Consider the following 26,367-nt stretch of genomic DNA (forward strand, 5'->3'; position numbering starts at 1 on the left):
ACTAACTTATTTTACAAAATTGGTTTTATTTGAAACATACCATATTTGACTGCATGGAAGTCTGAAGCCATTTTTTTCATAGAGGACAACCTTTTTAACTGAAGAACTGTTCATTGTTATTTCATAGCTGTACTCTAGATAGAGGGTTTGCCTGAATACTGATCCATTCTGTTTTTTAAGGGTTTTCAAGTTACTTCCATTAATGTAAGCTTTAAGATGACTGTGGTTATTTAATTTTTTTTTTTAGAAATTAAAAAAATTGACAAGAAGACATTTGATTTTTGGAAAGACTTTTGCCTTGCTTACTAGAAAAACTACTTACAGATTTTGTACCATACATTAGTATTCAGAGATGCATGATTCAAAAATTGATGAACCTTTACTAAGTTATGTTTTCTGAAGTTATTTGGTCTAGAGTACATAGGCCAGAAAGTAATAATTGCAGGCTACCTAAACCATTTGAAGGGTGACTTATGGAAGTATTCTGCTATTGTGGGAATATTTCTTATGAAGTCACAGTGTGACAGTGATTGAATCAAATAAACATTTCACAATATTTAAGAATGTGACCCAAGTAATTATCCTGGAGTACATAAATGTTAACCTCTTTTTATTAAACCCATTAGCTTTTGAAAGCACTAGTGAAAAATGTTGACTTAACAGGTGTACAGTTTTGTAGAGCAAACTGCCTTCAGGGTAATTCTGCAGTGGGGTTCATTTTGCAGCATTAGAGCAGACTTGTCATATTAATAGCCTGCACCCGCCTGTGGAAGCCTAAAAATGGTATTGCAGTACTCTGTGATGTACAAAGGACATTGTATGAGCACTGAGCAATCATACTTACATTCCTAGCAGAAAACAACCATTTTTCCCTTCTCCCCACAAAAAGATAGTATACCAGTATTTGTAAGGGCATATAAATCATCTTTATACTGTATATCATTATTTAAAACACTTTTGTTTTCTACTTTAATTTTACTTTCATGCTGTCTGCATGGTGTTTCTTTAGGAGATGTGCTCAAGTCAGTACAGAGCAAAAATGTAAATAGGAATTAAGTTAACTTTTCTCTTGTGTATCTGGTTTTTGTATAGATCACATCATAAAATAAACATTGTGTGATAAGCAGGTTTTCATTTTGTGATTAGCTGAGAATTTTATCTTCTTATTGTTTAGCAGGCCTACTTAAAGGCCAGCTGCTGGACGCTGGTGCCATCACTATATTGTACAACTTGATTTTATGCCTGATGTAACTTCATGAGCTCATATTCATGAATTATTTTGCCTAAGTTTTATTGTTTTTCATCTGTGTCACAGTGCTAGGTAAGGTGCCTTAATAAAAACCCTTATTTGTCCATCTGCTTGTTATTTAAACATCTAAAGCATTATCTAAATGATGATACCTTTGTGATATTACAGTAACACTTAGCTTACTCAAATAAGATCGTTTTTTTGTGTGAGATGCTCATTGAAGAGATGCAAGAAACAGCCCAAACTTCAGTTCACTGTCTGAATAGATAACATTGGGTAAGGGTGAAGGGGAGTCAGATGCAGAGATAGATGAAACTTATCTGAAGTTCTAAGGCAAATTCCTGAAAGAGCCCACAACAGAAGCCAGGTCTCCTGTGTCCCCTGAATATTCTCTTTGTCTTTCCCGAGGAAGCATGTATGTATTATGGAAAATATCTTGGCAAACATTTTATACCTCTTGTCCTACAGCAGCTCTGGCCCCTTATTGAGCCTGCATCTTTGCTCCCTCTCCCCACACGTCAGCCTCCCATGCGTTTCATTTCAGCTCTGCTTCTGGGACCTGCTCAGGCTTCCCCTCCCCACTCATGGCTGGTGCTCGCTTTGGTCATTGGCGTCAACTTTAACATTATTTGTACAGCTCTTGGATTTCTGCACATCTTGCCTGCATCATTCATGACCTGCTTTGGAGTCTCTCTGCTTAGTTGCTGGTTGGTGTTATTGCATTTGCAATCTGAGGTTTTTTTTCCTCTACCTTGCCTTTCAGACAAGTTTGTTACAAACTTGTGTTTAGTTTACAGAGTAATGGGTTTCTTAGCTTATGTCTAAAATGCCTGTACCTAAGACTTGGTAGTTCTTAACAGCGCCCGCTACGTAAGCCTGCAACATGCCGTTGTATTTTACACAGGACTGTTTTCTTGAACTTCGCATGCTGGCAAATCCTGCGGCTTGCCTTACAGTCTGTTATACTTCTGTGTGCTGTGTCCTCTCCTTTCATCCTTCCTCTGGAAACCCTCTGCATTGCTTTTTGTCACATCTGCTGCAACCCATTTGTTCTGGCCGCCCCAGATCCCCGTATGCCACCTCTGGATCGAGGCAGCTAAAATAATCTCCTCTTGCTTCTGCTGTCACGCTGCACCAACCCCTCGTGGCTTCCTTTATTCTTCCACATCAAATTCAAGCACCTTGCTTTGAAAAGTCCACGTGGCAGTGCCCTTGTCTGAAACACTGCATCCGTTTGTTCTACCTATGTTCCTCCCACGAAGCAAAATGCTTTTTGAGTCTCCAAGTTGTTAAATGCCAGCCTATTTCCCTGGTTGCCATGTATTTCCCTTCTGCTAAATGTTGTATGTTAAATACCTGCTGTCTCCTCAGGAGTGCTTCTGTGGGGCTTTACAGAACTGAAATAATACGGTTGTGATTTAAACCTGTTTTGGTAAACCCTTCAGAAACCTGCTGTATAGAAGGTAACTGATTAAATCAGAAATCAAGCACTCAGCGAACTGGTTGAAGAGAGGGGAGTATATTAGGAAAGTTAACCTCTACTTTGCATTTCTGCTTTAGATTGTGAACTTCTTTAGCATGAGAATGGCCCCCAGTTTTGTACCAAAACTAAGAGTTTTCAGGCTACTCTGTGATATGGCATGTGTAAGAAGATTTGAAAAGGCTCAAACCAATTGTTTGTTTTTTGCAAAAAGAAAAATTCCAGTGCTGCTTAGAAAAAAGTAATGAGGTCTCTCTTGTGAGTGACACACCAAAACTGTTTCCTAAATTAAACAGAAGAGGTGCTCATAGTAAGGCCAATGACAAGTCACCAAGATTATTGGGAAGGCTAAAGAATGGAATTAGGAATGTCTGCATTAATAAGAAGCTCAAAATGACAGCAAAACAACAGAGAAGAACAAATTGGAATTATGTAAATACATCCTCTAATAATGCATTTTGGTTTTGGTTCATTCAGGACAGCACAATTACCTGTGTGCGGGAAGGAATGACTGCATAATTGATAAGATTCGGAGGAAGAACTGCCCAGCCTGTCGATTACAGAAATGTCTGCAAGCTGGAATGAATTTAGGAGGTAAGCAGAATATTAATAGTTTGGTCTCTTAATTTGATTAGGCAAAAACATTGCAAATGTGCAGCCTTTTTATAATTCTAGCAGCTGCATAATCTCAAAAGTTTAAGGTGGAATTATCCTGAAGAAGTGCTTAATAGCTAATAAACTATTGTCATTCTAAATCAGGTTTTGGAGATATGTATTTTATGGCTCAGAAAAAAGAAAAGTGGGTGTTTTATGATGACAGTAATTTTAGTGGAATCTCGTACAGCTAAAAGTGTTCAGGTTTCAAGTATTGCCTGTTCGGTTTTTTTTTGTTGTTGGGGTTTTTTTTTTGGTGATGAGCATTCTCTCAAATACCGAAAAACATTTTACACCATCATGAAAGCAGATTCACACATAGTGAAACCTCTCAACTTTTTTTGTTGCTTATTCAACATTTATATTGATATATTTCTGCAACTGTTTGGATATGTAATAATTTTGATGATGTTACTCCATCATTCATATACCAACAACAAAAAGGCAAAACCTTCTCTTAATAATTATCAAAAGTATTTTGAAAACAGTGTGATAGCAAAACTTATAATAGCTTTTTCTGTTGTTTTAATTCTTCAGTTGCAATGTCTACACAATTCTGGCTGTGCTTCAGTGGGCGTCTTGTTTCAAGTCATCACCTGAGCAAATTGTATTACAAATCACTTTTTCCCACCACTCTTAGGTTTATTATGTTGTCTGTGAATGGGGGTTTGGATACTGCTGCAGGTCCTTTCCCTGATGCACAGAGTAACCCTTCCCTTAGAGTGTTTTCACTGTTCCAGAAAATTATAACATGGTCACATTAATTCCTCCAGACTCGCAATTTGCTTTTTATCCTCCTGGACCTATTCTCCTAGTAGCTTAGTTTAGTTCTGCAGATAGATTTATTGTCTTTCATAGGTTATATGCAAAATCCTGGTTCCTGCCTGCTGCCTGGTACATTTTTCTGCCTCCCAGACTTCTTTTTCTGTCTTGTCTCCTGGCAGAAATACTCAAGCAAGCCGCTCCTTACTTTTTTGGGGAGAGCAGCCTTGTTAAGACCTCTTTCAACCCCTTTCCCAATTTTGAGATGCTGCGTTGCCCCCTGGGCCCCTTGTTTCTGCTTCCCAAAGGAAAAGGGGGCCAGATTGTGGTATGCTGGGGGCTGACGGCTTTCCCTTGATTTTGATCTGCGCTATTGAATCTAGCAAAGGAAGCAGAACAGCACCTTTGATGAAACAGGAGCTCCATGATAGTAGCTCCTTCTTCCCAAAAAAAGGTGCTGCAAATGTGTGTGGAGCTGGAAGCCCAGATCCCTGGAGTGCTGGAAATTTTGCTGCAGCCCGCCAGCAGCTGGTGCAGGGCGTCCTCCGTTGCCGTGCCCTGCGCAGCACCAGCAGCACTCCTGCAAGCCTGCCTTCCTGGACAGGTGTGTGTGCTTAGCACTCTAGCAAAATACAGGGCTGCCATCCCAACTGATAACCTTTTGAAACAACAACATGTGACATTTTGCAATGTCATGAGTTCATCACTGCGATTTCCTGGTGTGTTTCAAAGGATGTGTTCACACAGTGTTGTCTGCAAAAAAAGAACGGAGGAGGTAAACTTTGCTTGAGGGGGTTGCTTTTTTTTTTTTTTTTTAATATTGGCTGGAATGCTGTAAATGAGGAATGCACTGAAAAATCTTCCCTTGTGTTAGAGCTTGGTGGTCTGCTGGAAATTGTAATTAGTGATCTGCATTTAATGACCTAGAAGGCCAAATCTGCCTCTGCAGTGTACAGCTGGCGTGCAGTTGAGCTTTGCACTTTAGCTGTTTTGGTGATTTTCTTCACGTAGAGAAACTAAGGTGAAATTCTCATTCCTGATTTGATCCCTTTATGCCACATAAAGGAGCTAAAATGGCATAAAAAGGTCTTTCCGTCACTGCCATGAATGAGAGAGTGGGGGAACGGCTCTGGGTGTCAGTGCAATATGGTGCCTTCTGCGTGGTCCAGGAGAGAAAGGCCAGGTTGGAGGCAGAGGGGAGGACTGCCAGAGAGAGGTAAAGTGCCTGCAGCCCAGGCACTGTTTAGAGGGCCCCAAGGGCTGCCAGATTATGCTAACGGACCTTTCAGCCTTTGAGCCAGCCCAGGTCTGGCAGGAAAGGTTGGTAGCTTGCAGCCATTTGCTGCTTAGGCCATCTTTCTTCCCTAGTGGTGAGCTTTGCATTGGGCATCCATGGAAGAGCAAAACAGCGTCTCAGACTTCATTTTGGGAACTGCTGTGTGCTGTTGCAGGGGGTTTCTGATATGGTGGAGATGATCACGAGCCAGGAGGTGGAAATGGCAAGAAGAGATATTAATGCGTATTTGACAACAGTAATTTTCTCTTAATATGAATTTCCAAGGTTTGGTATTAAATACCATTTTTTCGTAATTAGCTTGAATAGACCGAGTATGTTCATATTATTATGAAGATACATAGTAGCTTATAGTTTCATGTAGTCAGCCTAGTTTTGCCAAGAATATACATTATTCCAATAAAAAAGGAATTTTACCTGTTTCTAATTTGGCTTTATAGGCAAAACGTGCAGGTATTTTGTTAGGCAGTGTGATCAGTAAGGAGCTGGAGGAAAATTAATTTATAAATGCAATTTAGTTTAAGTCCTATTTGCAGCATAGTACTGTCTATAGCTGAGTCACACTGCACAGCGCTGTGCTCTTTGTGCAGTAGATCTAATTAAGCTCTCACCCTCCAAATGGAAGCAAAGGTAAACACAAAAACCAAACTATCAGAGATGCCTATGTGTTTGGTTCGTGAGAAATAGAGTAAGATGATATGCAAAAGGGTCATAAGCATAGCTCAGGGCTGAAATGTGTGCAAGTTGCTGCAGCCATGGGCATTTCTTTTCCACTTTTACATAACTATAATGTTTTATCCTCTCATTTAAAAAAAAAAAACAACAAACCTCTAGTTGATCTAGAAGAAATATTGCCTTAGGAAACAAGGTCCTGTCTCCCATGGTCTGGAACAGAACTTGATTCTCCTTTGCAGTTCTGCCCATCTACAGATGAAAGTGAAAGACCCCAGGCTGCCACCCAGCTCCTCCCAATTACTGCAATAAGGGGTTTATAAAGCAAATTTTGTAATTTGAAAGTTTGTGACTGTCTTCCTACTGTTACTGAAGATATTAATCTCTATAGTGGAAAACTAGAAAGCAGAAAGAGAGTTTCCATGTTTCCTGCAGCACATTTTTGCAAAATCTCTGATTAATCTACTGATCTTTTTTCTTTGTTTTTTTTTTCTTCTGGTTATATTCTTTCTTAATATTTTAAAAATGTTCGTTTCTTTTTTTTTACTGTGTCAAAATGTTATAGGTTTGTTTTGATGGCGTATCTTCTACTTCCCAGCATATTAACATTCTTTTTTCTAAAAAAAATAATATTTTTATGTGTGGCAGCATGCCATGCTTTAAGCACCTTTTAAAAAATATGTGTAATTCAGTGATACAAAATACATCTTTTCACGAATGCTCAACCAAATTAATTTGGCAGTTTTATTGTTTACCTCCTCCTTTTGTTTGTTGAAAAACTGGAGCGTTTTCCAAGCTCTTATATCCTCTAATAATCTTTAGAAAATTATTCATCAAGTCAGCAAATAATTTACCTAATTATGTTCTTTTCTCAACTTTTGTTTTGATTTTGTAAGAAGCATCTGCAACCTGTAATTTCTGCAAAGCTGAAATTGCCAAATATCACGTTAATTCATCCTCCTCATTTCTAGAAAGTATGTGTGTGCACTGCAGACAGACATATCCCTTCAGCAAGTAGGACTCCAAAACTTTTTTGGGAATCATAGTTTGTTTGTTGTTTTGTTGTTTGGTTTTTTTTGTTTTGTTTTTTTTTTTTAACTCCAGTGCCATATGCTAGACTTAATTATTGGAAGAGATTCAGAGTGAGCAACTGCACTATGAAGGTATGCTGGCCCATTTTTGGTTTATGCTCTTTTCAAGATTCTGTAATTAATTTTCAGTTAATTATGGACCAGAATGACTTCATGAATTGTGAAGTTTCTTCCAGCATACGCTGTGATCAGATTTGTCGAGTCTCTCACTTCCGCACGAGACATTTTCATTTGACTCCCACCTCATGCTGCTGTTCCTTAGTCCTGTCTGTCCCCACAGCAGCATTGGGGGCGGGCGGGTTGCGGTGAGACCCCCCAGTCCCACACTGGTGCTCAGCGTGGTTTCTTATGCCACCGCCAGCTGCATCCAGCGAGGTAGCTGGTGGCTCACAGCAGCGCCGGGGATGGCGCAGAGCCTCCTGGTTTCAGTCCTGCTGTGTGTCGCGCTCTGTGCTGAAGCCTGGAGAAGGGAAATGTTTTGTATGGTGTGACTTGAGGGGACCCGCACCCCCCTTTCGTTGGCAGGTTAGTCCTTGCCTCTCTGATGTGACCTAGTGACCAGGCATCCCTCCGTCTTCTGCTGCGTGATCAGAGAAGATCCCTCTTCTGCCATGTGATGTGCCATACATTCTTAGGGGACAAAAAAGTGTTGAGAGGTCTGTACCGTGTAGGACTGCAATCCTTTCCTGCCTTGGCTCCAATATAAAACACTGCTGAGACTTACCGGTAGTGCTCTCCCACAACAGTGAGAAGCAGCTTGCTGAAGTACCCTTTGGATATCGAAGGGAAATAAAATAGATTTCACCTTGCAAATTACATCGTTCATCGCTCTGTCTGCAGAGACTGCCTGTGAAATTTGAGTCTTGAGTTTGCATACATTTACATATGTAAGACACTTCATGCACAAGATGCTGTGTGTGATTTGTACTCTTCACTTGCAGATATCCTTATTTTTTATACATCAAAATATTTCAGTAATCTGAAAAATAGATTAAATGAGAGAATCAGTAATAAGATACAGTACTTCACCTTTTTGCCCAGCTTTCCATTTTCTGTTTAATAACTCATACTAGTAGGGATTTAAAACTGCGGTATTATGCAGCTTATGTAGTTTATATTATCATTGTTCCTATCTTTTTGAGAAAAAGCAATAGGGAGAAAAGGAAGAGGAAAAAACTATGAGTATTAAAAAACTGAAAACCAAGAAAAACTTAAATACAGCAAAAATGTATCCTCTTGGTTTTCTTTCAGAATTTCTACCAACTTTCTACTAACCAAGGTTTCATAAATTTGAAAGGGAGAAAAAACCCTGTGTGTAAGAAACTAAAGCAATTTTGGGTATATGTATGGTTAACTTTTATTTTTCATTTAAACTTTAACTGCAAAGTATTTTGAAATGCCCATTAACTTTAACTGCATTTTTATTTGCGTTTATTGTGTAGCATTTTCTTCTGAGGGAATCTAGTCAATTTTTTTTAACTTGAACATTCAGCTGGGTTTGTGTCAGTTCTTCCAAGTGACTTTTACCAATATACAGCAGTATATTAAGGTTATTTGTGGGGTTTGTGAAGCAAAACCTCATGTTGTCAATTTTTCTCGCATTTTAGCTGGGCAACTTAGTTGTGGTACCTACCAATGTCTAGGTTATCATTAGTATTGTTTCAAAGAACATTTGTATTTTTCTAGATGTGACAATTTCAGAAAACATTTGTGTTAGAAATCCATCAAGTTACGAGATTGTGTTAAAATCTGTGCTTTTTCTTAGCAGAGAAGTGAAGCACTGATTTACCTACTTTTATTTGCATGTACAGTGTATTGAGCCCAAGCGAGTAATGTAACCTTAAGACGTAGCCTGCAACCATGCTACCTTGTGCTGTGATTTTGTTAGGTCTCCCAAATTGTCTCGTGGGTGTACTCATAAGAGGGATCAGCAGGGAAAGTCGTGCTGCTGCATGGAGTCCGTGTTGGTGACTCTTCAGAAGAGGACATCCTTCTGCCTGAGTAAGGGTCAGTTGTTCTTAAGGCGCTGCTGTTGCTGCGCCACCACCCCACACCTCGTGAATATTTTTAAAAAAAGGAAAAAAAAAAAAGTCAGTCCTGCTGTTTCGGATCTTGTAGAAGTCAATTTGTTCAGCAATGAACTTTTCCTACTTTTGTGTCCGTCTTCCTCCATGTTACAAGATATTGCTCTTGCCCTGCTCTCGATGTGACCCTCTAACTTTTCGACTTGAGCCATCCTCAAGAATATAGTAGATAACTATCAGAGCAGTCACTTGCCACAACTATTAAGAAACTATTTGGGAATGATGATTAAAAATGCAGAATTCTGAAGAGGGCTGGTAATGTCAGAGTAATCTCTCAGGCATTGGTTAAAAAAACGGTATTGAAAGCATGTCCTTGTACTTTGCATTTTGCTGATGGTTTTATTTCATATGTGAAGGCAGCTCAAGAAGACGCACTGCAGTAGTCCGAAAGCACACAGCTCGCATTTAGCAATCCTTGATCAAACTCCTAATCAGGTTCATGTTCTCAGTCCTCCTTTATTTTTTCAAGTTTTGCTGGTTTCAGCTCTGCCTTCTGATGAGGACCCAGCTGCCAGCAATGTTTGTCTTTCCTCCAGGAACAGCCTTTCAGGCTTTTGGCAGAGGTCTGCTGAACTCCAGACTTCTCTGTTTTATCTGCTGGACGCTCCATCGTACCATTCACGGCATAACACCCTTGGTTGCCAGCCTTGCAAAGGAGCTGCAACTTTTTTGGGCTCCTGCTGGGAGTACGTGTCCCAGCCTGCCTCGTGTCACGTGGCGGCACTGTGCGTGCAGGCTCTATGGGGTTTTGTCTGATTTCAGCAGTATACAGCACTTGCTGTACAGGCTCAGAGGTTGCTCTTTCCTGAGCGGTTCATGTTCTATATGTGGTGTCTTGCTTTGGTTCAAAACACAAAATGGAGAGGGGCAATCACAGCTTTCTGAGAGGAAGGTTTAGGTCCTTCCAGAAGAGGTGCAAAAAAATCTCCCACCGTTTTGCTGTTGTTAGGTGATACGACTGAAGCACAGCAGTGGCTCTTGCTTGGATGCCTTCTGACAGGCATTTGCTGGCTGGCTTGCAGGGATCCCCTGTACAGTGCCCATGAGCTTTTAAGCTTCTCTGTCTGTTGTCAGGGCTCCAGCTTTCACCTCCAGGATGCTCCCAGGGTAGATGACATTTGTGGCCTCTTGACTCCCCAGGACCAAGGCTGACCCCCTTTTTCCCCCTGTGTCCTGGTACACCACTTCTGTGTCTCGTAGGGCATTTAAATTTAACGACCTATTTTCCTGAGGATCCTGAAATGGATTGCTGTTTATCTTTGTTGCTCATACAGATGCATAAAAGCAAGCAAGCCTGTAACAGCTCTGTTCATTGCTTTGTCTCATCGTGCTGGAGCAGACCAGTGCTTCAGCATTTCCGAAATTCGTTACACGCAGCTCTTGGTGATGTTTTGTTTTTTCCTGAATCACCAAATTATCATGCTTCCTTCCACAGTGCTCTAAGCCCATATCCTTTTTACTCTATCCCACAGTAAAAGTGTAGTCCCTACTATGAAAGCATGCCTGTGTCTCCTGTTCCTCTTTCCAGAGCTGCTAGTTATCGCCAGAGCCCTTCTGAAACCTCCCCCTGTGGTCTGTGGTGGTGTGTTTCCATTACTCACTTCCCCATCACTGCGAGGAGCTGTAGGAGCAGGAGGAACTTGTCCTTTTAGCTTCTGCCGAGCCATTGCTTCAGAGAGTTTCCACCTGAATAAGAGGGCGTGAAGATTTAACTTGCCATGCCTGACACAACCTTGGCCAAAGTATGGTGGGCTCACTATGCTGAATAGTGGTTTTTGTTAAAACCCTCGTTAGTTGCCTGCAAGTGTGCTGTGGACCAATTTGGAAGAGCCTGGAGTAGAGCAATGAAAGCGATCAGAAGTCTTTAAAACATCACTGGTGGGGACAGAGTGAATTACTTGGTATTGTTTAGTCCAAGAAAAGGCTGGAGGGAAGGTTGAAGAGAGGGGCAACAAGTGTTGCTTTAGCAACAAGCGTTGGTAAAGAGAAAAAGGAGATGATCTGCTTTCCATGTCTGTGAAAAGCAGGACAAGAAGTAATGAGCAGCAAGGAAGATGCAAGTGAGGAAATGGAAAAGTATCTGTTACCGTAAGGCCAGGGAAGCACTCGAATAGATGGTCTGAGGAAGATGTGGAGTCTGTCATTGGGCGTCTTAAAGATCAGGTAAGGCAAACATTTGTCAGAAGTGATGAGGGTACAGTTGGCTCTGGTCTGAGCAAGAGGATGGATTGTGTGACTGTCCCAGGTCTCTTCCAGACTGTGATTAATATTAGGTAAGTGGAGTTACGATGGATAATTTGTGTGCAAATCAAAAAAAATGTGAAAATGTTATTTCATGTACAAAAAGACTTTTTAGATTCAGACATCACTGGTCTTCATTGAATGAGCTATTCTGTATCTCTGTCCTCTGTGTGACAGTATGTTTTGAAGAAGCAATGATGCTAAGACTATGCAAGTCATGTGCTCTTTCTTCTGACATTGTGTTGCTTTTTTGATTGTCTGCTACTTTGGCACTTCACAGGTTTTAAATTGACTCTAGAGCTGTGGTATACTCCAGTAATGTCACAAGGAAAATTTATTCCATCACAGATTGTGCCTTAGTACGTGAATCTGTTGTTCCTTCCCCTTGTCCCCTCGTATGCACTTTACTTCAGAATTACCTTAGTAACTTGTATTTTGTTTTGAATCTTGTTTCCTACTTTTTTACCCACCAATTCCTAAGTGCATGCCTTTCCATTTTAGTATGTGTTTTGCTAAAATAAGTGTCAGAAGTGGCAAGGATACCTGGCTCAAAAAGCAGACTTTGGCGTTTGATGTTAGTAGAAAGAACAATCCACAGCAGGTTATGAAGGAAACGTTGAGCACGTTTAAGCCTTAGAAATACACAAGAGGCAAGAAGGCTGTGTTTAACAAAGAGGAAGGCAAGGTGAAGGCACCAGTTGGAGCATTCCTGAGCCATCCAGTACCACACATCTTCCTGCAAATTGGTGCTGGTGATTTGTGTGCTTTTGTGGTTCTCTGCCATCAGTTTTCCCATTTCCCCCAATGCTGTGACATTTTAGTAACGGAAATAATCTTTCCTGCAGAATATCCCTGCAGAAGGTGCAAGAGGAGGAAGACTGTAAAACCTGAGCTTACAAGACTAGTCCACCCCGCACGGACAGTAAGGGGATTTGTCAGTAGGGAGTAGAGAAGATACTGATGTGGGGCAACTTTCCTGCCCTCAAAACCATCAGTTGTCGTACTGGAAAAAAAGAGCTGAGAAAACTCAGGTGTGGCTTCTGGGTCTGTCTGCATACAGACCAGGCACATTCAGGCATGTCATTTAGACATCTTTTTAGAGAGGCATCTGTCAATTTTAGTCATTACTGGCATTTCATACACAACTACTTCAACTTCAGGAGAATTTAGAATTGTGCCACACTGTCAGTTGCAAAGAGATACTTGGTTTCAGATCATACATATGGGTAATATTGCAGAGTTGCATTTTCCCTGGAAAGGTAGTTAATATCACATACAGGGTGTTTCATTGATGTTCAGGGTGATTTATTAAAGCAGGAGATTAACATGGTTATATTCTTTTTTTTTTTTTTTTTAAATGACTAATCATGAACTGGATGGTGAAAAATATGACTGAGATGACTGCAGAAGATAAACAGCCAGCTTGTATTTCACAGATAGCATTGCTGTTCTGGGAAGCGGGGTAGATGATTTCTAGAAGATGAGGGACAGACCAGCAGCATTGAATGTGTTAGAAATAAGGTCATTTGAGATAAATCTGAGTTGATAAAAACTGGGGATGTGGAAATTGTACAGGTGAGGAGACGAAGAATCTCAAAATTTTTGTTACTTGGGAAAAATACAAGTGGGGATGTGGTGCATTACGACGTAACCAGAAAGACCGCAGAGGGAGGTGCAGCACTTACTAAGCTGAGTTCTAGTAATAGTAGTGCAAGAACAAAAGTGAAGCATTTAAAGCGTGGCACGCTCTTTAGCATGGATTGGAAGCGTGAGCACTCGAGGTACAGGATGAGAGGTGCTGTGGCAGAGTCTGCTTATCGACGCTTTTGAAAAACTCTGAAAAGCTTGTTGAGTACCTGTGTCTCCAATGTAAATACGAAGAGGAAATTTCACACGCAGTAAATATCTACAGGACTGTGTCAGGGGAAATCGAGATGGCTTAGTGTTATGATCAGGATGAAGGGCACATAAATCATGGAACAGACTTAGCATTGGGTATTAACCCAAATAAAAGCAAGAGAGAAGACTTGGACGAGGAACGCCTGCAGAAGGTTGGATGGGAATGGGTGCCTTGGGAGGAAGGTTGTCACTTGGCACAAGGCAGAAACCAGTGATCATAGCCAAGAGCATTCAGTCTGGTATAGTGGAAGATTTCAAAATCTGTTCTCCAAAGTTTCCCTAACTTTATTTTTAGCCAAATTATTACCAATGCTAGCAGTTCAAGCTGCTGATGTTTCATTGCTGCAGGTGTCTTAGAGTTGTAGGCGACAAATACTGGAATTGTAGGTGACCTGCTCTTCACGTTCATTGTTGGTATTTTACTGCTAGTCTTTAAATATATTTGATGAATAGTCAAAACTACTGATGCATTTAGTAGACAAAGCGTAGCTCAAAAATCATTGAATTTGCTATACGTTTGAAGAATGAATAAAAAATCAGTAAAATATGAGTTTTGGGAGCATCTGAAAAGGACTGATTAAGATTGGCTTTCATCAACATCATAATTTTCTTTTGTAAGGTTTTTTTAAGGCTTTGTTTATTGGATGATTTAAATATTTAGTAAATACATTTCTTTTGAAATTAATGAAGAAGTACAAGAGGGAGTTTTGTGTACCAAAAATGTTAGCTGTGAGACTGTATTATGTCAGTTTCGGATTTTATATGAAATATATGTGGGGGAAATTTTCATACTTCAGCCATTTCTCATTAAAAAGCTTTATCAAAAACAGCTTGATTTGATTTAACAGGAAACCACTAATTGGCATTTGGTAAAAGTTGTTCCCACATGGGGAGGAGTACCCCTATGAAACTGTTATTTTTCAATTAATTATCACTTTGAGGATTGCTGAGGAACAAGCAAATGTGTTAGACATTTTCCCTGACAACCTAAATATTCCTGTAAAATGCACTTTGGAACTCAGCTTTCTTTTGTCACTTTTGTCCGCTATCTCTTCACGAATGTGTAGCCTGAAGCTCAGCACAGCTAAAAAAGGGATTAATTCTCTCTGTCTCTTACCCAAACCCTCCCCAGTGCCTTCCCTTCTTGATTGCTGTGGACATCACTGTCCCACTCATCAGGCAAGTGGGTAACCTGAGCTTCATCATTGAGTCAGACCTCAAAATACGCAAGATTTAATTTGGGCTTTCACCTTAGTTTTTCTGAGGCAACTGTGATGGCTTCTGTGTTGTCTTTGCAAGGCTGCTTCTTTTATCCATGCTACAGAGGCCATCCCTGCGAGCAGATCTCTGTGGCTAGGGATCCACAGTCCTGAATCCTGCGTGCAAAAGCCAGGGCACTGCAGAGGAACCGTGTCTGTTCCACGAGATGTGTGCAAGCGCTGTCATGAGGTGCCACCTCCCTGTAGGTGTATTACACCGCTCGATATCTCTAGCCATAAGTATAATCAGAAGGAAATGCAGAATTCTCATTCAAATATGGTAAGATTTCTCATTAAGTGGGTGCGTAATTACTTGAAATAGCATTCTCCAAAAGTAGCTGAGTGGTTTGCTGTTGCACTGGAAGGGCATCTGAAGTAGGGTCCTATGAGGGTTAGTTCTGGGTCTACAATTTTACTAATTACTTGCATAACAAAGTAGAGAGTAAATACATAAATCTACAGATTTGGAAATTCTCCTCTGTGGCCAGAACCAATTCAAAAGCATCTTCAGTTCTAGTGTCTGAAACCAGCACGATGGCATTTTCAGTAAAGTGCAGAGGGTTATGTTGAGAAGTCCAAGTTGAGATGTGCAAGAATGAAATACCTGAGAGCAGCTGTTTAGAGACTGCAGTGAAGAAAGAAGCACGGTTGCATGATGATTGTATGTTGAATTTAGAGTCAGTGATGTAAAATTGTTGCAAAAATAGGCATTTCGTTTGATACTAAGGCATTATTCTGTTCTTGTCAGAGCTGGCAAGCGTGGGCCTGATGATTGTGTCTGGTTTTCAGCACTGCTGGTCAGGGTGGTGGAGATGGGGCGACCTTACGAAATTGTCACCTACATTCCTGTGCCAGTTGGTAGGATTAGCGGTACCTGTGTCCTTCCTGCTGGACACATCTCTCATCTCTTCTTGAAGATCTCCAGTGTGGAAGTCTCTGCTGTGTCCCTTGATAACCTATTCCAGTTTTTCACAGACCTTTACATTTAGAAAGGTTTCCTTAATATCTAAACTGCATCTTCCTTCCTGAAATTTCATATTGTGTGCCTGAAGAAAGGTGTATACAGACTAGAGACCGCCCAAGGAAGAACAAGGATAATAAGAAGCTTAGGAAGAAACATAAATCTGTAAGGAAGAGTTGAAGAAACTCAATTTATTTTAGTGTAGAAAAGAGAAACATATTAAGAAGGCCATGATACCAGTCTTTCAATACAAAAAGTGGTGTAAAAAAGGGGACAGGAATGATAAGTTGTTCTTTATGGCCACTGGGGGAATGATGAAGAGACTTTACTGCAGAAAAAAATGATGCGACATTGGAGATGTTGGGGGAAAACTGAGTGGTTAGATGTTGGAGGAAGATGGGGGATATTGCGGAATTCCCTTTATTGGAGATTAATAACATACTGGGTTGGGCAAAGTATAGTTGATTCTGCTCAAAGCAAGAGGATAAACTGCTTCACATATATTGTTTCTGTGCTTTACAATGCTGTACTGGAGCAGCATTGCACTGCATTGTATATTAAAATCGGTTCCAAACAAAACAAAATGCAAAGACTTCTGAAATTGTTGTATAAGCAAGCAAAGTAATAAGCAGGAAATATTTACCTAGTTACAGTCAGTTTTATTAGTAGTTTAAATCCAACTAGCATAAAGAACCAAAATATGTTTAAATGAACACAATGAAAATAGTGTACAATTATGTAGATTAAAATGTGCATTAGAAGCTCTTTCTTTCATCTGTGCTGTACCTCCCCTTTTTGGTATACTGACTGTGAACCAAGAACAAGAATTACACTTATGGATGTGCCTGGATCTTTGCAGGGTCTGACCAAAGGCAAATAAAATGTGACATACCCATATATCAGACTTTATATAGGTTTATTCCTTGTCTTTAAGCTGTCCAGTCCTGTCAGATTAAAGTGTTACTTATTAATTAGTAAGCAGTTGTGAATGATGTTGGCAATGCCAAACTATGTTATTATTTCAGTTATGCCTACCATTTCATTCTACTGAATTCAGTCTTTGGCTTTGAGCTTTTTCTCCAGTAAAAGCTTGCTTCTGCTGGTAGAGGATAAGAAATCAGGAAATTTTCATTGCTTTGTTAATTAAACTATACTGATTCCTCAGGCTCACGGCAAGTGATACCATTTTCTATCACTTTCTACCTCCTCTGGGTCACAGCTGTCAGAAACAGATTTTAAAATTTATTTTGCTATGTGAAGGGGTGACCTTTATTTTCTTCCTCACCAGCTGCAGTCTTCCTTTCTTTGTATATTTAGACAAACTACTTGGTCTCTTCAGCATATCCCAAATGCCACTGCAGAAATCACCCTTGAAAGGCCACTGCTTTGCAAAAGCAAAGTCCTTTTGGTAGTGTGTCTTACATGATAAAGTAGTCTTGTGCTCTCCTTTTAAGTCCCTGTACAACTTGTCCCCTGCTTCGGTAGTTGCTTTTCATTTGCTTCCTCCCCTTGGTCTGTCCAGTCAAACCAGTGACTCATCCACTTGTCCGTGTGTCTCCCAGATTTGTACCGGGCCCTTCCTCTTACACATGGGACAACACTCGGGGTCACATTTAGAGGTTCTTCACCTACCACAGCTCTACCTGAAAAGCAGTGGTTTGCTTCCCAAAGTGGGTAGTTGGTTTATGGAAGCTTTAGGGTCCGGTCTTCGTTGGTCGCTTCTTTGTTCCCTGAAGAATAAAGGGTGCATGCCTGAATGCACTTTGTAGAGCAAATGGGATGATGCTGTAAGATCTTATTTGCATTACTGCTTTTCACTTTATTCCATGCATTTGCGTGCATATGTGTGTGTGTGTATATATATAAAATGTCTGTATTATTATCTAGAAATTTCTCGGCAAAATCTCATACCCATTGTGCTAGACGCTTAAGTGAAAAAATGTCTGTACCAAGATAGCTCAAAATTTTCATATATGTCAAGATACAACAGATTTGGGGGAAGGGAAACACTATTTGTGGTAGCAGTAAAATAGCTAATGAGAACAGATGTCAGCTCACTGAAGTAAGTGAGGCAAAGGCACCAGGCAAACATGATGAAAAGATTCAGAGGAGGAAAAAGTGGCATTTTGATGGAGCATTTATCTATACAAAGGTGGAAGCAAGCGACAAAGTGTGTATGCTTGGTGAGGCCTCAGAGGAGAGTCTACCCAAAGGCTGTTACGGCTGCCTCAAGGGGAGAATTGGCAGCTTGATCCTCTGGTGACTCTGGTGCAGCAAGGTGCCGTAGGTTGCTTTTGGAGAGGAGAGGCAGGCAGCAGTGGAGGGGTGTGCGGGAAAGCCCTCAAGCATTTGGCATCGGGTGGAAGGGAGAAAGCTGGCAGCTGTTGAGGTTGGGCAGGAGGTGGTGATTGTAGCTCAGGTGCAGAGCTCGAGCAGTGAGGTTGGGACCTGGATGGAGGAACTCGAGTATTTGAAATGCAGGTGTACACTGGCATGCCGTATAGAGCTGGCACAGTTAAAGGTGGTTGGAGTGTGTTTGTTTTGCAGCATATTGTCTACCCTCAGACTGCCTAGATCACTGGTAGTACTGTACATACTTTGAAATAATCCCAAATTATACCTCGGTTGAAGTGCATATCATGATTTTCTTCCCTTTGTCTTTTACACGTATTTACTCAAATTGCTGCTTTCTCTTCTTCTTCTTTACCTCTTTTATGAACCTCCATCACTTTCTGTATTCTGTGCTGTGTCCATTTTGGTTTCCCCTTTCCTTCCGCTGATGTTCTCTGCTTTACACTAGAGGTAGCATATGTTCTTATAACGTGCTTTTGATACCACTTACTAATTCAAATATGTTCTGCAACATGGATAGAATAAAGATCTGTTGGGTCAGGATCAGTTTGGTCCTGCCTCTGGCAGAGTTTTACATATGTGATAAATAAAGCTCTTAGTCATCTATATCATGTCTTTAGCTATGCAAATAATAATTGGGTTTTGATAGGCAGCAAGGCAAGCTCTGAATATCATCTTTTTAAAAAAAGATCTGATTCCAGAGGATTATCATTGCAAGTCTTGTAAGTCACTCTAGATAGAACTATGGATAATTTTCTAACCTTCAGATTTCACTTTAGAGCACTGGATGCCAGCATGAATTCGCAGAGCATTTTAGAGTGTTCATTTGCTAAATTTGAACACTGATACAATTCTGCAAACAAGATATTACTCTGTTATAAAACTGCTGAGTTAAATTATAATATTTATGGGTTCTTTTATCTACTATTGGTAGCATTTTGTTCTTTAGCATTTTTGGATCCCATTTTTTTAACAACAATGCTGATGAAAATTATTAATTCTGAGCCTATGAAAAATAGTTATCAGATGTGTGGCTGTGTGGAGTACATAACTTAATTTGTGTATATTCCCTGGGGACAAAGGGAGTATAGATTTGCTCCCTATAGACCCAACTTGTGTAGCGTGTGTAAGTTTACAATGGTGTTTTTAAAAAGAGCGTATAGTAGCTTACCTGTCTTGTAATTACCCTCAAACCTCAAATTTAACCCTTAAAAATCGGGAATGCTATAGATTTGTAGCTGGTGTTCACATTAATTTGTATTCAGAAAACAATTTACAATAAGGTCACATCCAGTTAACGTCCTGTTATTTGACCTAGAGTAGCATTCACTGTTGCAGATGACCAGAAGCCTATTCAGTGTCTTATAAATGGCACGAAAACTCCCGATCCTGAAATCGCAGGCCTCCCTGTTTCGGCCTTGTGACAGGAGTCTTACAGATGAAGGATCAATACCAAGGAACCAGTTGTCCAAATCTGCATTCACCCCAGTCTCCTGCCAATAACTGTTTTCAAATGATTAAGTCCCGTCTGTTTGCTAGATCATAAGGCTGAGGCTGTAGTAAGGGGGGAAAGATATGAATTTGCCTTACAGTCTTAACAGTGCTCAAGACTGTGTTAAACTGGTTTTAATATGGCATCTCAGCCTTCCTCAGTGCCTCTGCAGCAATACCATCATCCTTTTCTAGGCAGGTGGGACTGGCATTGAGGGTGATAAGCAAGCTGATGTTTGCAGGCTGTTCTCGTTGAGGTCTTCCAAGTGCGTGGAACAACGTGGGGTTTTGCAGAATTTACAGGCTTTTCTTTGAACACGTTGGACACAGGCCTGCTCATATTAAATCCGGGTAGAAGTTTGCCTGTTGCTTCCAGAGGAACAGGGACTGCTATTTGTGGTCAGACTCGTAGCTTATTTATTCCTCTGTTACACTGTAATTTATTGTTAGAGCTACAGAGGAGGTCTGTTGTATATGCCTTTTTAAAGTCCAACTTTATGTGACTTTTCAGATACTACACTTTATTTTTCATTATTTTTATTGCAACGTATGAGACCTAAAATACTTATTCAACAAAAGTCGTGTCAGATATTTGAGGTGTTAACCTCAGGTATATCTGCAGTGTGTCTTTCACTATTTGTTTTTCTTCAACTATTACTCTATCTCAGATGATTTAAAAATACAAGGATTATAATACGATATTCTGGCTGCAATAACGCTGAACTGGAGGGGCAAGAAGTCCTGCAATTAGAGATAATATGCAGTCGCTGGCTGTGCAGCCATTTGAAGTCACGTCCTAACCCCAAAGAGGCTTCAGACTTCAGCTTTGCCACATGAGGTGCCCCATGCATGCCCCATCCCTTGGTCTTCTTTGAGAGCCTGTGATTTCTTGAACATTTCCACGCAGCAGTCCTGATGAGCGTGGCTTTTACCCACCGATTCAGAGGTGGCTTTGTTGGTTTTATAGTTGGTATTGCAGTTAGAGAGCAAATGTGAAAAACAGCTTCAAAAGACGGACTCGGAGTATGTACTGCTCAGAGTTTGTATTTAATCTTTAGTTGTTGGTTTCTGTGGGAGTTACCAAACCAGTTGAGCTATAGCACTGGCATGAAGCCAAATGAAAAATACAGTTTTCTTCACTGTAAACATGACTGTCAAGCAGTAATGTTTTTCTCAGCTTCATTTTAAAGGCATTATAATGGAAGAAAATGAAACTAAAACATGTTTTTATGCCAGTATTATGCATGGAAGAATGTTATTTCTTTTCTGTTTTAATGAAAACCTCTTAGAGAATAGAACATACAAAATTATGTCTTAATAAATATGTAATCAGTTATCTGTGTTGCTAGATACTTGATGGAGTTGGTAAACCAATACATTTCTTATTCTAGTGTACTTATGGTGAGAATGCTTCCCCCCCCCTTCCCTCCGCAAACATGAAATATATGTAAAGTTCTTTATTTTTTAGTCCTGTTGTGATAACGGAAAAAAAAAAAAGTAGTGCCTGATAAAACTTAACGAATAATAACAGCAAACGCTAATCTCTATCCACTCCTTCCGGCTTATTTTTAAACTCTCTTTTCAGTGGCCAGTAGCTCTGTTAACTCATCATCAGGTATTCTGCTGAACTTGGCCATCCTTGCTTTGCTTTTGGGATTTATTTTGTTGAAAAATGTGTAAGTTCAGCTTTACCTTTCTAAGATAAATGCAAACTATATTTAGTGCTCACAGTGATTTCATCAGGACGTCATCATGTAGGTGCGACTGCACCAAAAGGGGAACAACAGCATTTTCACTTTTCAGAATTAAGTTTATCAGAGTTGTCTGCTTTGTCTGTAACTCCCTCCGTTTTATTTTGCAGAGTGAGGAAAAAGCTTGCTTAACAAAATATCTGATCAGCTGCTGCTTTGTAAAATGGCTTGTTGGGTACTAGGAATGGAAATTGCATCTTGAAGAATGGATGTCAGCATCCGTATAACTTAATGCACCGGAGGATGAAAAATCCTTCAGTTGTGCCTCATTGTTTGAATGAGCTTTTTTGAGAGTTTCATAATAGAAAAGTAGGAAATAGGATTGGAAGGGACTTTTATAAGGGTCTTCTCATCTGTCCTGTCTCTTGGGACAGAATCAGCTGCAGTGAAACCTTTCCTGACAGATACTTGTCTCGCCTCTTCTTTATAACCTCAAATGACAGCGATTCCTGTGTTTCCCTATGTAATCTGTGCTAATGTGTCAGGTAATTAGGAAGTCTTTGTTAAGTATATGTGGATAGTTGAACAGCAGAATTTTAAACTAAATTTTATTAGGACTGGCACATTTTTATTTGCATACCTAATCCTTTTATTAAGACATTCAGCCTGCCTCACTTGGTCTGGATGTTTGCAGGCATAGAGAAATTAAGAAATTGTTGAAAGCAGACATACATGCTGTAGGTGAATTAATGAAATGGTGTCTAGCTCTCTGAAGGAAAAGTGATGAAAGTTATGCAATGATCTCTGAAGCTCTCTGTAGATCTCCATGAGCGATGTTGATGCTGAAATCAGCCAGGAAGATCTTTTCTTTGATTGTGTGATGGAAACGACACCAAACTGATGTTCAGATTTTGCACTTACTGCTCGTTGCAATATGTGCTGCAGTAGTAATGAATTGTATTCAGGTTTTGAAGATGATAGTCAAGGAGCAGCTGTTTGGCTGGGCACCTTCAGGATCTTGTGTATGAGTGGTAACATCGCAGTTTTCTACAGCAATGTCCCATGTTTACCCTAACAAATAAGCTTTTCTTTCGGATCTTGGGATGAGCCAGCTCCTCAGAGTTCAAGGTACTGTCCCAGCAAGGAAGTGTTGAAAACAACAGGCTATTGTTGCACTTGGGCGTGCATTGTCCTGGACCATGGGCGTCTATATCCTGCCTCGCAGGCACTATGAGCTCAGTTGCAGCCGCTGGCTCTGGGCAGGCAGCCCCAATTTCAAGGAAACAGTAAAACACTAAGGGCTGTCTCAGGGCAACAGCAGCTCCGCTGTTGAGGAAGGTTTTCTTAAAACATGGGTTGATTTTGTAGAAGAGTAATGAGGTAGTTCTGTGGATCTTTGTGGGGAGTTTTCTGCCCCGTAATAAGAGGAGTAGGAAGAGGCACATAGAGCAAGCTTTGAAAACTTCCCAGGAGGCAGTGGCATGGCATGCTGAGCTGGAGTGGAAGTGAACGTTTCAATAGTGGAGAAGAGAGGAGGGGTGAGATAGAGGTTTGCCAGAAAGGATCCTGAAACTGCAGAAAAGGTGCTATATTTAAGGAAAGATAGGGAGGGGAATTGATGACAGGGAAAAAAACTCAAGGAGACAGACTTGGGACAGGGCATGGACTAAGAAGGGTGTTTGCAGTAGTGTCCTAAGTAGGAGTGAGAGACACTTGTATTTACTGATGCCAGTAAAAGAGATGTTGCAATAATCAAGAGACAGGAAGATAAAGGTCCAGACAAGGGTTTTAGCTGTGTACAGATAGATAAGAAAGACTATATTTGAGAGAAGTTACTCTGAACGAGCTGTGAACATTTATATTTAGTTCATTATTTATTGATTTTAAAGATTATTTGGTTACGTTTTCCTATCACGAAAAGGTGCGTGATGGGCTTTTGGTTTGGTTTTTTGTGTGTGTTTTTTTAAGTTAATTGTCTTGCTTTTTATCCCCCATTCTTTCCTCACGCTACAAGATCATTTTGCTGGGGCGGGAGCAGGGCTTTCTGCCTGCTTACATATCTGTGCTTCACATGACAAAGTTGGGAAAGCAACCCACAGAGAATGGCTGGCATCTCTGCAAAGAGTGGAAGCACACTAGCGTTGCTGTCTTCTAAGAATACTTAGTAAAGAAAAGTAGGGAGGGTAGCATTAAAGAAAAAAAGAAAAGGAAAAGAAAAGGGAAGGCAAATCATTAGAGAAATGTCGATAGCAGTGAGAAAGGTGTTACATGAGGCTTAATTTTTTTTCTTTAACTGGGTAAATATTTTTAGTGTTATTTCAGAACTACTCGAGAAGGGAACGAAGCTCTTGCAGAAGTATCAAAGCAGCAAAAGCAAAGGGATTTGACTACCTTAGGCTGTTCAAAATGGATTGACCGCATTTCAAGTTGAGGCGCAGCCAGGGTGGGCACTAGGACTCAAAAGCTTAGGAGGTCTCCAGGTCTGCTAATTTTAGGCATTGCCAGGGAGATTTCTTTCGATGACCAAATGCAACAGAGAACATGAATTGCAGACTTGTAGGTGATAAGTAATTCATTTAAGCTACAAAACAAACTTCTGAATTGTTTAATCGGCACCGACCGCAGTAACTAGGATGTTTTATGCATATTTGTATGGAGACAGATACTGAACATTCTGTCACTTATAAAAACATCCAGTAAAGCAGTGAAAATGAGCTTATGTTGGTTTTTGGTCCTTTTTCCAGTGTGGTAATGCTGCAGGCAGTGAGGTATTTCTTAAGGTCCTGCACCTGTTTCACTTGAGAACTTTGCGATTATACTTCTGCTTCCATTTTTCCATAAAGCCAGGGTTATGCTGGCTTTCTGTACTGACTTGGTTCTTGTGCTGCTCATCTTCACAGCCCGGAAGTCCAAAAAGTTGGGGAAATTGAAAGGGATGCACGAGGAGCAGCCACAGCAGCGGCAGCAGCCACCACCCCAGAGCCCTGAGGAAGGGACGACGTATATCGCGCCCTTGACTGAGCCCTCTGTAAACACAGCACTTGTCCCCCACATGTCTGCTATCTCACCAGCACTTACTCCCTCTCCTGTTAAGATCCTTGAAAGCATTGAACCGGAGATCGTGTATGCAGGATACGACAATTCGAAGCCTGACACAGCAGAGTACCTGCTTTCCACCTTAAACCGCCTGGCCGGCAAGCAGATGATTCAGGTGGTGAAGTGGGCAAAGATACTTCCAGGTAGGACCATGAGGCATTTGGTGAAATTTCTCTTCACTGTTTCTTTTAGCTTGATGAACTATTTGCTTGACAAATTGCATCTTTAATCCGTGGGCTGTGTTGAAAACCCTCACAGGGGAGTGCGAGATGAACATCTGAGAGAAGATTGTTAGGTTTTTTTATTTATGTAGTGTTTGTTTCATATGTCTGTGATTGATATTTAAAAAGATTTCATTTTGAATAATGGCCTCTTAAGAAGAAAAAATGTTTTGTCACTGGAATAAAAAATTACAGTTTTGTTTTTCAGAAGTATACTTTGTGGGAGTGTTGCTCTTGTTCGTTAATACTAGAAAAATAATGAGCAACGTATTCAGTTCTGGTTTGGCCAAACCTTGGAGAGCACAGTGCAGTTCATCGATATTTTCTGGTTTGATCTCTAGGATTTAGAAACTTGCCCCTCGAGGACCAAATTACTTTAATTCAGTATTCATGGATGTGTCTGTCATCGTTTGCCTTGAGTTGGAGATCGTACAAACATACAAACAGCCAATTCCTCTATTTTGCTCCTGACCTGATCTTCGATGAGTAAGTATTCCTTAATGGTCCTTTTCAGTGCAGACTGGAAGGATTACTCTTGTCTTTATTTGGTTTTCAGGCATAGCTAAGAAGTGTAGTGGTCTAAGAAAAGTCTAAGAAAATTTCAGCTAATTCCAGCATAAAAAGTAGCTTAATTTTTTTTTTTTCCAGTGACTCAGTTTTCAATTGGCGAAGCTTTGATACTGCCATCCACTTCTCCTTATGTATGTGGATGTGTTCTCAAACTAAGACCATCCTGCTGGCTTGAAATATGACTGATACATGACCAACATTTATAGAAAAAAAACATTTTTTGGTGTCTACTGGAGCTTGGAAAAATATCTGACTTCTAGGAAATGTGAATGTTTAAATTGCCAGGTTTTTTTCAGAGCAGTCATATAATGTTGCTTTTGTTAACAATATGCAGCTGTTCAATGTGTTTTCTTGACAGTCTTAATTACCCTTCTTTGCAACCATGAAAGAAGCCAAAATGTTTTTTCACTAATGAAACATAACTTCTTTTATGATGCATTCAGACAAAAAGAAGGATCAACCAAGGAACCATTCCTTCTGAGTATATGTCTTCCTTCATATTTTAAGTTTGTGTTTTAGTGCTTTGCTTTTGATGAGTATAATTTAATTTCTGTTCCATTTGCCTAGTGTTTATTCCAAGACAGTAAAGTCAAAATTTAAGCAAATACACAGGCAGTCAAACTGGGGTCACCTCATATGCTTATTCCAGAAGGTATTTTTTTTTCTAGAGGTAAAAATGAGACATAATCAATAGGATATGGATGCTCTTGAAGAAAAAAAACAGGAAAAAAATGAACAAAAAATAACTTACCGCTCAATCTCCTGAAGCGTTCTAAAATGCTTTTCTTGGAGAAGATGTTTTGTTCCTGTCCATCTTAATAGTCTTTCTTTGATTTAGGAATTCCTAAATAATTAATGTGTATGAGATTGGTCCCAAAGCAGTGAGCAATATCAAAGGAGGATTTTTTGGTTGGTTGTTTTTTGGGGGGGTTTGGGGGGGGGGGGGGGTTTTGTTTGTTTTTAAGAGGAGGAGCTGGTGATTCACTCCATGTGGTTGTAAATGTAGTGTCAGCCATTTTCCTTGTTGAAAGCACCTCCACTGTGACTTGGACATTAGAGAATCATCACAGAAAAAGTATCTGTAGCTAAAGCTAAGTGAAAATTTGAACTTCAAAGAGTTTAGTTCTCCTGGGGAAACGTAGACTAAAAGTTCGAACACAGAAGCAGCTTTCCCTCATCTGAAGAAAGTCAGTCAGGGGGTCAAAATTTATTGGACAGGGAAATCAATCCCTCTTGCAAATAAAAGTGTATGTGCGTTGCTAGCACTCTTGATACTGCAGCTAGAAGCAGCTTCCAGAAG

The 26,367-nt window shown here is 40.3% G+C and overlaps 1 protein-coding gene across 1 annotated transcript in view; it reads left to right on the plus strand.

Moving 5' to 3' along the window:
* Positions 1-26,367, plus strand: part of NR3C2 (nuclear receptor subfamily 3 group C member 2) — a 214,836-nt gene that overhangs the window by 151,618 nt on the left and 36,851 nt on the right. Inside the window, 3 exon segments of the mRNA XM_050895297.1 lie at positions 3,207-3,323; positions 24,081-24,419; positions 24,839-24,983. Coding sequence (XP_050751254.1) covers positions 3,207-3,323; positions 24,081-24,419; positions 24,839-24,983 — 601 coding nt within the window.

The sequence above is a fragment of the Gymnogyps californianus genome, chromosome 4, assembly GCF_018139145.2.
Source record: "Gymnogyps californianus isolate 813 chromosome 4, ASM1813914v2, whole genome shotgun sequence".
NCBI classification, from domain to species: Eukaryota; Metazoa; Chordata; class Aves; order Accipitriformes; family Cathartidae; genus Gymnogyps; species Gymnogyps californianus.